This window comes from Polypterus senegalus, chromosome 8 (assembly GCF_016835505.1).
Source record: "Polypterus senegalus isolate Bchr_013 chromosome 8, ASM1683550v1, whole genome shotgun sequence".
In the NCBI taxonomy this organism is placed as follows: Eukaryota; Metazoa; Chordata; class Cladistia; order Polypteriformes; family Polypteridae; genus Polypterus; species Polypterus senegalus.
This window is the reverse complement of record NC_053161.1, coordinates 116,098,042-116,110,692: the sequence shown is the minus strand read 5'-3', so window position 1 is coordinate 116,110,692 and position 12,651 is coordinate 116,098,042. Positions and strand designations below refer to the sequence as shown.

The 12,651-nt window shown below is 35.2% G+C and overlaps 1 protein-coding gene across 1 annotated transcript in view; it reads right to left on the bottom strand.

The window, feature by feature from the left end:
* Positions 1-1,900: 1,900 nt before the first annotated feature.
* pkp2 (plakophilin 2) overlaps positions 1,901-12,651 on the bottom strand; it is a 70,893-nt gene continuing 60,142 nt past the window's right edge. Inside the window, exons 9-13 of the mRNA XM_039761664.1 lie at positions 12,176-12,352; positions 11,463-11,616; positions 10,315-10,504; positions 9,062-9,149; positions 1,901-5,138 (exon numbers count right to left, since the gene is read on the bottom strand). Of these exons, the coding sequence (XP_039617598.1) occupies positions 5,076-5,138; positions 9,062-9,149; positions 10,315-10,504; positions 11,463-11,616; positions 12,176-12,352 (672 nt within the window). The 3' untranslated portion in view covers positions 1,901-5,075. The remainder of the gene's footprint in view (positions 5,139-9,061; positions 9,150-10,314; positions 10,505-11,462; positions 11,617-12,175; positions 12,353-12,651) is intronic.

The window sequence follows — 12,651 nt, the reverse complement described above, 5'->3', positions numbered from 1 at the left end:
AGAGGAGCTGTGATATTGTAAGAGGAAGTCGGGAGTGGCAGAGAAGTACGTAAGAGTTGTACAGGATATGTATGCATTCAAGGTGGAGGTGGGATTACATCAGGGATCGGCTCTGAGCCCTTTCTTATTTGCAATGTTGATGGGCAGGTTGACAGACGAGATTAGACAGGAGTCCCCGTGGACTATGATGTTTGCTGATGACATTGTGATCTGTAGCAATAGTAGGGAGCAGGTTGAGGAGACCCTGGAGAGGTGGAGATATGCTCTAGAGAGGAGAGGAATGAAGGTCAGTAGGAACAAGACAGAATACATGTGTATAAATGAGAGGGAGGTCAGTGGAATGGTGAGGATGCAGGGAGTATAGCTGGCGAAGGTGGAAGAGTTTAAATACTTGGGATCAACAGTACAGAGTAATGGGGAGTGTGGAAGAGAGGTGAAAAAGAGAGTGCAGGCAGGGTGGAATGGGTGGAGAAGAGTATCAGTGACAGACGAGTATCAGTAAGAGTGAAAGGGAAGGTCTACAGGATGGTAGTGAGACCAGCTATGTTATATGGGTTGGAGACGGTGGCACTGACCAGAAAGCAGGAGACAGAGCTGGAGTTGACAGAGTTAAAGATGCTAAGATTTGCATTGGGTGTGACGAGGATGGATAGGATTAGAAATGAGTACATTAGAGGGTCAGCTCAAGTGGGATGGTTGGGAGACAAAGTCAGAGAGGCGAGATTGCATTGGTTTGGACATGTACAGAGGAGAGATGAGGGGTATATTGGGAGAAGGATGTTAAGGATAGAGCTGCCAGGCAAGAGGAAAAGAGGAAGGCCTAAGAGAAGGTTTATAGATGTGGTGAGAGATGACGTGCAGGTGATGGGTAAAACAGAACAAGATGCAGAGGACAGAAAAATATGGAAGAAGATGATCCGCTATGGCAACCCCTAACGGGAGCAGCCGAAAGAAGAAGACTGCATATGCACAGTAGAATCTGCATGTAGATTCTTTTTTGTAATTTTCAAGGAAATCCTAATTAAAAAAGAATAGTCTCCCACAAAAGATAAAGAAAATGAAAGCATCTAGATCTATACAAAAAAACAAACATTAGTTTGGTCAGAAGATGTGACAAACTAGAAAAGGATTCCCCAAGCCTTGTAAAACTGCACTCCAAGCTCTGACAGAATGAAACAGGTTCAGCCACACAGGCTTGAGAGCAGCGCACACCTCGCCAGGACCACTCGGTGACGTTGTTTAATGCTTGGTGGAGATCCAGAGGTGTGTATGAATGGAGCACAAGGAAGAAAGTGCTGCATCAGTAAATTTGAGAGAAACCCCTCGTGCAGGGCTGTTCCATAGATGATGAAGTTGCTGGGGGCAGTGAGGAGATTTTTAGGCTGCTGCATCCAGCCTGCAACTGTGACACAAGTGTCTCCTCAGGACAGTACTTGTACAGATACTCAATTTTTATTTTAAAGAATTTAAAAAAAAATGAGTTTTAAAAGGTGGTCTCTGTTTTAAGAATGCTTATTTTACCCCATAATCCAGGCTCAGTGGTAAAGAAAGCTGCCAATTTTAAAATTGCTGAATGAAACCTTAATTATCTATCAAACCCGATTAATCCAATTCTTTAAGCATCGAGCACTAAGACAGATGGTTAGAGCAGTCCATGCTCATTCACGCAGGCCGTGTCCAATTCTTCACTTAAGCAAACATCAAATCAAATCAAAAAAATAAAGTCAGAATACATGGAGGAAACTGAGCAGATGCAGGATGCTGCCCAGAAAGCCTAAAAGCATTCATATTATTTTCCATTTTCAGGTGCTAAACACATTACACAGACTTTATATAAATGTAGGGCAGATGAGTTTTGATTAATTTCAATACATGATAAAATTCAGGCAGCAGGATTTTATTTTTTTTTACAAAAGTAACAACCATTTATTTAAAAAATATGTCCACATACAGAAATTGAAAAATACCATATTGATTCAACAACAGCAGTGATAACTCTGAAAGACAAAGTGAAATGAATCCTGAAATATCACAGGTACCTTCATTTAGTGATTTAAAGTGCCATTTCTGAAAGAACTTCTAATTTGTATGGATAGACAATGCACTGTTAAAGCTAAACACTTTCATGGAGTAGTCTTTGGTTTTCAAAAACAAGTACCACAAAAATAAATTATACATAAACATATATGTTGAATAATCATCATATATACTCTACATTACTAGAGAATGCAGTCTTGTGAAAATGCTCTTTTTAAATATGTACTAAAAACAGCAAATGTATAATCTTGGGTGTATTGCTTGTCTAGGCACACAAAGTAATCTGAAATACGAGATACACGTTTTGTAGCATAAACAGTGACATGAAGGTCCTTCCTCACTAGCTTGACTACAATAGGTTCCTGTCTGATACTTCAAATCACCCTTAAAACTCGTCTACCAGCTGCCAATCCCACCTCAGCATATTGCTCATCACCACCATTGCTTGTGTAGTATCAACCTCAATCTCTACGCTCTTCCATGGTCTGATTCTCCATCTAATGGCTATTATTCACCTAACTTCCAGTAGACTTTATCCAAATGTATCTGAAAGCACCCATTCTTTCATCAGTCCTGCTTTTTTTTCCTAAAAACTCCAGCTGTAGTATAATGAATGCTCACATGTCTCCAGGGTGCGCTTTATTACATTTTCATGTAGTAGTAGTATTGCCCTGTGTACAGAACACAACAGAATGTCTGACCAACATGCAACTGATCCCCCACAATACATAATCAGTTCTCTGTCTTGTGCAGATAGAAAACCAAATTCCGCTTATCTGACGTACACCTTTGCCTTTTTTGCATACCACTTGTTCAGTAATGTTTCCACTTCCAGAATCGGCCTGCACCTCTGTACAGTAAATTTTATGTCTAATATTCTTTCCAGTGACTATTTCTCTGTGATATTCTGTGCTCTGTGGTTACCCCACTTTGAATTATACTCCGATGTGCTTTTTGAAAGATATTGTATAAAGTACAAAGTGATTAATATCACTTTTTAATATCAGGAAATTGAGCCTTAATGTTATACGGTATATATGCTCATTTACTGAAAAGGACAAATACAAATGTTTTGTTTGTTAATCCTTCTTAAAATGTTGCCACCTTTAAACAAGGTTCACACACACAATAGCTAAATAAAGTGTACAGAATTATCACTGGAGGAAAACTGAACTTGTCCATTATTCATTAAAAACTATACACAAAAAATGTCAGATATTGATGAAGAGTAAGAAAAATCTTAGTGATTTTGTAATGCAGGCCCTGTGTTTACTGAATTACAAACATAATTGTTATTTCCTAATTATAATAAAGCTGCTTAGAAAAATAACGACAATGAGGTCACAAATAAAAAATACTTTGTGAATTATGTATTTTGCCATTTAATAATAAAAAAAAAAAACAATAAAATGTATTATTTTCAATGGCACAGTGAAAAGTATTCATTTTCTTTAGTTAGTGCAATTATTTGTCATTATAAAGATAAGCTTTAAGTCTACAAGAATCTGGCAACACTGACATGTATCAACCACATGAGTTATCACTTGCCTAGTGTTTCATTACTAGATATCTTTTAAATACCAGTTACTGATAAAGGAGCTGTAGTACATCAAAGATACTAAATACTGCCTTGGTGATACAATTCCTGGATATAAAACTCAAGAAATAAGACTCATAACCCTGTGCCTCCATTACATTATGAACGTCAAACAAAGCCACTGGGGCTTCACAGTTTTGTTTGAAACAAATGTCTGCAATTACCAGAACTTTTATTTTAACTAATCATGCTGTTATTTCCCAGTTTCTTCCATCCATTTAGAAATTCCCAAAGCAGTTTATTTTTTTTTTATTTCCTAAGGTTGTTAATAAAGATTTGTTAAGGTCTTGCTCTATTTGTTTTGAAATGTTTTAGTTATTAAAGCAACGGCTACATAATTTACAACCATTCTCTGGCTGTGTGCTGCTACTATCTGACACAGATGACGTCAACACTGTTTTTAGAAATTGATTCACTAATACGGTCATAAAGCAAAAAACCTGTAAATCAAATGACAGCTCTTCCTGTAAAATTATCTATGACCAAATGAAGATTTGGTGCTGGGTCAAGTCACCATTTTGTGGTAAAAAGGGCATCACCTTTCACAACAAGATAAGATTGGACTTCATGTGGAAGGAAACATTGCCAAACAACATGTTTGTAAGTAACACACAGTAAGTCTAAATGCTGTGGCATACTGGACTCGTGTGTTCATTCAGGTGCTACTGATGGTCCTAAGATTCGAATGCAGCAATACCTACTGATCACTGCAATATGAGGATTGATTTCTCATCTGTGAAAGACACTACAGCTTGTGTGTTGTAGCCTCTGGTATCTCACCCAGAAGCTCAAACTCCAAAAATGATTACATTATTGACTATAAGTGAAACAGCATTGACAAACTACGATATATATGGGGTTTGGACCTTTCCACTTATCTTTCACACCCACCATGCGTTCTATAGTGTGAAGAAACCCACTCTATACTGTACATGTGTGTGTCAATGACATTATTTTGAATATATGCATCAGCTAATGTATACATTTACCTTAACTGCATGGATGCCACAGCAAATGCAACACATTTGAAGAGACACTATAGTCAGCCCATTGTTTGTAAATTTTCTTTAAAATTAAGAACAGGAATGAAAACAAGCTGCCACTCTTGCTGTCCAGGATCTTCCTCATCAGAAATGCCACAAGGGGAAATGTAAGTGCAAATGAATCCTTAGCCACAGCTATGATTACTATTTTTTGCATTTTCATTATGTAATTAATGACTTTCTCCAAACTACAGTAGTAATATTGTTTGTGTCAGTGAAAAAACACCTACAAATATGCAACCTTTTGAATATATTGACTGTAATATTGTGAGAAACAATTGCTTGTGCTGGTTAACTGAAGTTTGTTAACATGCAGTATTAGCCACAGCTATTTTGCATTTTATGATGACATAAAGAATTCTGCAGATATTCAGTGGAAAAAAATATTTCTTCTTTTCTTATGACGTCCGAGCTGCTTTCATTGTCCTTGAGTTGATAAATTGACCCTTTTTATATCCAGCCTTAAAAAGAAGAGAAAGAAACTGTTAATGAGAAGAGAAAATACCCTAACATGTTTCCTTGCAACACCATGGAAATTTAATCCATATTCTTTAGAACATTAGAACACTCTAGACGAGAACAGGCCATTCAGCCCAACAAAGCTCGCCAGTCCTATCCACTTATTTTGTCCAAAAAAACATCAAGTCGAGTTTTGAAAGTCCCTAACGTCTTACTGTCTACCACACTACTTGGTAGCTTATTCCAAGTGTCTATCGTTCTTTGTGTAAAGAAAAACTTACTAATGTTTGTGCAAAATTTACCCTTAACAAGTTTCCAACTGTGTTCCCGTGTTCTTGATGAACTCATTTTAAAATACAAGTCTCGATCCACTGTACTAATTCCTTTCATAATTTTAAGCACTTCAATCATGTCACCTCTTAATCTTCTTTTGCTTAAATATTATACATAATTAAAAATTAACACACTATCCTTAAATACAATAATGAAATTCAATATGGTCCCACATAATTTACATCTGTATCAGCTATTGAATGTTATAAAATACCAGAAAATGTCAATGAACTGAATTGTAATTTAAGAAAATCTTACAAAGCAAAAACTGCATGAAATTCATTATTAAAGACAATGTTAAAAATGTTAAATAAAATATAAAATTTGAAAAATGACATGTTTACAGTAAATTGCTCTTTTGTTGTATACTTAAAAGTGGACCTGTAAAATATTTGTTTAATATTATTGTAAAAATATAACAAAACACACCACATAAGTTTTGTATATTTTACACCACTGACACCCTTCTGTTAATATTCTAGATTAGACAGTTGTAGAGGGCATTTTTAATTTCCAACAAAATTTACTGCTGTATGCGTTTAAAAAAACACTCCTGGCACATATTTTGTTTTGCAGATGGTGTGATGCAAAGGTGAGGTGTTGCAAGAACAAATATGAGTTGAAGTTTACTAAAAATGGGTCTGTAGACAGCATGACAATTCAAATATTGTAACCAAGGAACAGGATTTAGAAAAGTTCCAAGCAGCTCTTTTTTGTTAAGACTCAATACTCAGCATATTGTAAATAACAGATAAGTGTTACTTTTTAGGCAAAAAAAAAATACAGTAAATGAAGTTGGAACATATTTCTACTGTGGAAATGCACCAACACAAGTCACTGGGATAAGAAGTACATGGATGCTGATTAGTTCTTGGTATCTTGTATTGTTACATGCTGTTAACTTCTTTGCAGTGTTAAAAGAAACTTGTGGAAGTGCTCACTATGCAAAGGTGTTCCATAAAATAAACAGCAACTGATAACTGTTTAACCAAATGATGAAAGAGCAAGCAGAAAGCTAAATGTGCTACATTTGGGGCAACTGCCATTAAAATACACACTACAAAATCATTAAATGAGGCGGTTTAAAATACAGTTTCCTGCACTGTGCTGAAAAGACGTGTAGAATTTTTTTTTTTTCGGCTGCATCCGAGTGGCAGCCTTTCCAGCAGCTCCGTATATGACTTTATCTTTTTACCTTTTTATCTCTATTTTTCTGTATTTCACTGATCACTCCTGCCACTTTCTTTTATGTGGAATTGCTCCCTGGACACTTTTTACTATTTTTACTACTTGTAAATTTCCCCTTGGGATTAATAAAGTATCTATCTATCTATCAGAATATGTACATGTATATGTTTTAACTGATGGACATTTTTCTGTATTACAAAGCAGCAAATAGAAGTTTTATAATAAAGAACAGTGCTGATATGACAAATCACGTTGTTCTGGGGTTAAGGACTGGAGTTCTAGAAAAGGTTTGCCACCACATAAGAGAAAAATTGAGAAACTATAAAGTCATTGTCAAATTCACACAAGGGTGTTTTCCCAGACACCAAACATTACCGATTTGTTAGTTCAGTCAAATTAAAAAACAATTTTAAAACTCAGATGCCAAAACATTTTTTTAAGAGAAGCTACAGTACAGCTGTAACAGTGAGAAACACAATGACTGGAAGCAGCGTCAATTATGCCTTGGCTGAATCCCTGGTTTTTGTTTGTCTGAGGGGTGTCTCAGTAGGCGAGTAGGCGAACTTTCAGGTCGGCAGTAGCAGCAGGCTGCTGCAAGAGCACAAAAGCTGAAACTGCTGCACATGACTTTAGTTTGTTCAGAAACGTTTTCCCAGAAATGAATATGCAGTGCTGCTCTGAACAGCACGGTACTGTGTTGTCAAATGTGTTTTTAGATGTTCTAATGCCACTCACAGCAGCATGTTAATTTTATGGGACTTAAAGGGCTGAACCAGGACTATTGAATCCTAAAATTTAGAATAACCCAGAATCTTGCCAGCTGTGTTGCACATATATCTCTTACCAACAGCATACATATTTGTATTTTTAATTTATTATATCAAAACATTTCTTTAAAACAGTTACTGTAAGACAAAAAAGATGAGTCATGCATACAGAAGGCATGTCTAGCAAAAATTTAGTTGTAGACGACATTAATAAAGACTATTACAAAGCAGTGTTTTTTATTTTTGTTTTAAAGCAGAAATAAGTTGTCTAATTAAAAAAAGCTTGCCAGTTTTGAGGAGTTATGCTTTATATGTAATTACAAAAAAAACCAAAAACAGTGTTGCATTGTAAATAAATAAATGCCTTCAGTCTGTTTTTTCATGTACTTCCTAAGTTGCTTTTATCCCAATGCTGATGGTTTTCTTTCCTTTTTTTCTTTTTATACAAGAAATGGAGTGAAAATCCTCTTTCAGTTTTGTCATTTTAAACCTATAATAAAGTCATCTCAAAGTCCTAAAATCCGATTACTCTAATCTCAGGTGACAACATACAGTGTGTATATACCACAGATGTTACGTTTTTCTTTATTTATTCATTAAAAAATATGGCTGTCAGGCCTACTGCTTTCACATCAGTTAAGACGATGGCAGGACATAGTATTTCAGCACACCAGATCAACTGATGATCAGAGCCCATCTATACAGAATGAAAACGCAGAACCTTTTGCAGTTGAGTCTGAACACATCTGTGCTGATCTCAGAGACACAAATGCAGCTTCTGATCACATTAAGTTAAGTCACAAGGCCATTTTCAAACAATATAAAGTCTATCATTCTGCAGTGAGAAGGATTATGGAATGGAATATATATAAAACAACATACAACTTTCCAAAGAGTGTTAAAAAAAATTCATCCAAAGAACATGCCATATGATGCACCAAGATACTGCAAACAACCCAGAAAGGCACATACTGGAATCTATAGCCTCTGGCAACACACTTAATGGTGTAATTGATGACTCCACCATCACAAAATAAACTAACATAATTTTGATTCTTTCCACATAAACATGGTAGCACATTAGTTTGCAATGTTGAAGCTGAATAAACCCTAAGTGTTCTGGAACAGAAAAAAGTGTATTGTGAAAGGAATCTCAAACAAAACATGGATTCTGCATGGTTGCTTATTTTTTGTTGAGTAAAAAGTGAAATGTGTTTTACTGCCAATTGCAGTTAGATTTGTCTAATTTTAGGAACCGGTGAGGAATAGACTATTGTTGTATTAGTATCAATTAGAATTTTAAAAGATTCCATTTAGTTTTTCACATTTCTGCATTTAAGAAGGTGAGGTTTAATATCAAGGGCCACTAAAACATGGAGTGTGAACGGACTGTGCCGCCCATGATTCTCCAATATTCATTCAAGTACTTTCAATATGCTACTTGCACCATCTGATAGTTTTCATTTTACATGATTATACTGTATATTGTATACATTAAAAAAAATCACTACTTAATATATTCAATATTATTAATATGAAAGAGTTCTTTCCATTGCCGTCACAAGAAATGACATACTTAATATTAATGATTTCTGATACTCATTCTGTTATGTAGTTGCTTATGCTCAATATATTACCTTTTTGTATACACTGTGAAGTTCACTGTGTTTCCACATCGTACAAAGCAGCATGGATGCGGCTTTTCCAGCTTTAGATTGAATGTAGCTAAAAGAAAAATCACATGTTTTACACATATCTAGCTGATACTTTTCCTAAATACAGATGCATTTAGTTATTGATTAATGCAGAAGCTACAAATGGTAAATGGTTTTAACAGCATTAAAATATGCAGGAAAGTGAACATAGAAATACTAAAAGATACAAATGAAGAAAACATAAAAATAAATGCAATCATCCTAATTCATATAATATTTAATTAATTTTTTTCTGTTTACATACTGTACAATAAGCAACTAAGTTTACAGTAATTAAATATAAACTTTTCACATAGCACATGCTATACAACATTAATTTTAATGATGACTTTGCCCACATGCTAACTCGCTGTCCTGAACTGTTGTACTGTTTACTACATTAAAAAGCACTTCGTGATTCTGTTCAGCAGGAATAGTAAAATTTCGGGGGATATGCTGTCTCTTTACATATTATAACAACATACTCAATCGTTAAACACTGCTACCAGATTACCACTGAAATGGCCTCCGAAAGTAAACTGCTTCTGTTTGGAGGGACACCGAGTATACAAGAGAATACATGGAATGCCATCATGGATATGTGTAGCATGGAAAACCTGCCATTGCACATACAATGAGATTATATAGAGTACATAGACTGATATACTATATTTATTCAACAATAAACCCATAATGTAGTGCAAAGTGATCAACTTATTCTGTCTACTCCACTATGTGGACAATCATTTCTGTTTTTGAATATGGCCATTTATACTGATCTTGTTATCAACGATGCAGTGTCATACCACTGAAGCGCAGGCCTCGACTTTCTTTCTCAAGGCCACAAAGCCAAAGAGCAGTACTTTGTGAAACTGCACATTTGTGGTTTCAAGGCCAAGACTAACCAATGAAACTTGGCACCTTCATCAGCTTTTCAACACTTAGTCAGTAAGCAAGTGGATAGGACTGGCGAGCTTTGTTGGGCTGAATGGCCTGTTCTCGTCTAGATTGTTCTATAATGGGAATACATTTTTTTCTCATCACTGAAGAAAATGCATTTCATCTGGGCAGCTCACTACTGTGACTTCAGTATGTTTTATTCTGAAGGTAATCTCTCCTTTCCTTAGGCCAAGATAACAGACCTTTCTATCCTATTGACAAACCGCAGAAGAAAATATGAGCCAAATGATACTCACCTATCAGTGCAACTAATGCTACAGGTCTTTTTCAACCCATCATTACTAAGGAGTAGCCGAGCATTTTGAGAGCTACTCTGAACCAGGTTGTTAAGTATGCAGCACAATGAAGCAATCACATCATTGGACATTTTGGGATCAGAAGCAGACATTGGGAGCACTGACACCACATCAGGTAGGACTTGGTTTGCTAAAAATTGAAAACATATTAAAAGATGTACAGATCAAATGTGTCAGTAGATGTATGTTTTAATCTTGCACCTCATTTTACTATATTTAAAGCCAAAGGCACACTTCCTAAAATTTTCCTTTTAAGAGATTACCCTTTTGTTGTAAAAGGTTACAGACTTGACATATAAATTGGCACATCATTTTTGCAAATATAAAACTGAAAAGAAAAAAAAATCTAATTTTGTAAATGTTTGAAGTTAACAAACACAATAATGCCTATTAAATACCCTTAAATATTATATTGTGCAGACACTTTAGTTAAATACTTTCACACCAAATACAAATAATGGCAACACTGTACATCAGCGACTTACAACTACATTTTGAAGTCACTGTATGTAAGACAAGGAAAATCCTTACTATTGACTTCAAAAACCCACAGCAGGCTTGTTGATAACAAGCCCTCACAATCTATTTGCATTTTCTTCATCTGTTTTAAAAAGAAAAGAGTCCCTACAACTCTTCAAACTGTGCCGACAGGACTCATTCATCCTGCATAAAAAAGATAAGCTTTTGATCCTCCTAATCATTTTACAGCTATACTACTGAAAAATATTTTATTAAATTACTTCTACCAGTAAAAATAAAATAAAAATAATACTTGTTATTGTTAATATTCAATTTAATGGCATGGTGATGCAGTATTTAATTCTGATGCTGTTTATCCCTCCATAAAAAAGGGCTTACCTCTCAGCCCAGTCACAGTATTTTTGAATTTCACATATTCTTCACATTAGTTTGGCCTTTTCCTCTTCATGATTTTAAACTGTCCCTTAACCAAGTGTCTGCTAGTTATGCAAGTGTGCCCTGTGACATACTGGTAACCTGTTCAGGGCTTTTGCCTCACTCTGGGTCACCCCAATAATGTTAACAGGCTTGAAAATGAATAAGTACATAGACAAAAGGTCACGTTTTACCCAGTTCTTTGTGCAATTCATAGTAGCGTGACATGTTCCTTAACAATGATGCAGCTGCCTTCTGCACTCCAGGTTCTGAAGAATGAAGCATCCTCCGGATGTGCTGAAGTCCATTTTCTTTTTGAACAATAGTTTCAGCAATTGCGTAAGAGATCTATATAAACCAAGTGAGAAGATAAAACTGTTACATAAAATAATGAATTTGTAAATAATATACAGACCCTTGCAGTAAACCTTTAATGTTTATTCTTATGGGTAACCTTGTTAATTGCCAGGGGGTTCTGACCTGGTAGATAGAAAGACTTTTAGGAGACATAGTTTATTTAGTTTTACGTGTTATGATATCCAGTCACATCCAAAATGTTTTCAGCTTCTTGATATTCAAGGAAGGTTGCCTCTCAATCGTTTTCTCTAAACCGCAGAACTTAATGAGAATACATAGGTTTTTAACTTTCAGATATTAAATGTGTCTTCAAAACGCTGTATAAATATGCCCCAACATCATTTTAGGAGATGCAAGTTTATAACATGTACTGGATTATTTTTATTGCAGTGGTCTTTAATCACTTCTTAATCACTTTAATTATTCAATCTCACAGCAGAAAGTCGTTTATTTGAGGTCAACTGTGGTATGCAAATAATCCTTGTAAATCTACAACAAATTCAATGGAGAGGATAAGCTTTTTTCTTTTACTAATAGATCTTGAACATACTCCACCAGTTCCAGCTGTAAGGTTTTGGAGTGCTCCAATAGAGGCCTCTTGTGTGTAGCTCCTTGTACTCTTTGCTATCACAGACAAATACATTCTCACAGTAATAGGATTCCACAGCCATTCAACACCACGTGGATTACTTTTTTCTTCAGGATAAGGAGTTTTACTCTCATTTTTCTAAAAGGATTTTAAAAGAAAAACAGTTAATGAATATATGGTAAAAGGCACAGTTTTCACTGTGATATCACATGATAAGACTGTCAGTAGGTAAATTTCATTTTATTAATACCTACATTATGCAATATATAGTATTAGAAAGGCAAGTGTAAGTTTGTTAATGTTATTGATTGACATTTCTAAAATTACAAAAACTATTCAATATAAACAATGAATTATAGTTACATATGCATCAAAATAATTGGTAAAACCAAGAAGGGCTACTGGCTCAATAATTAGAGTTTAATGGACTACCATTG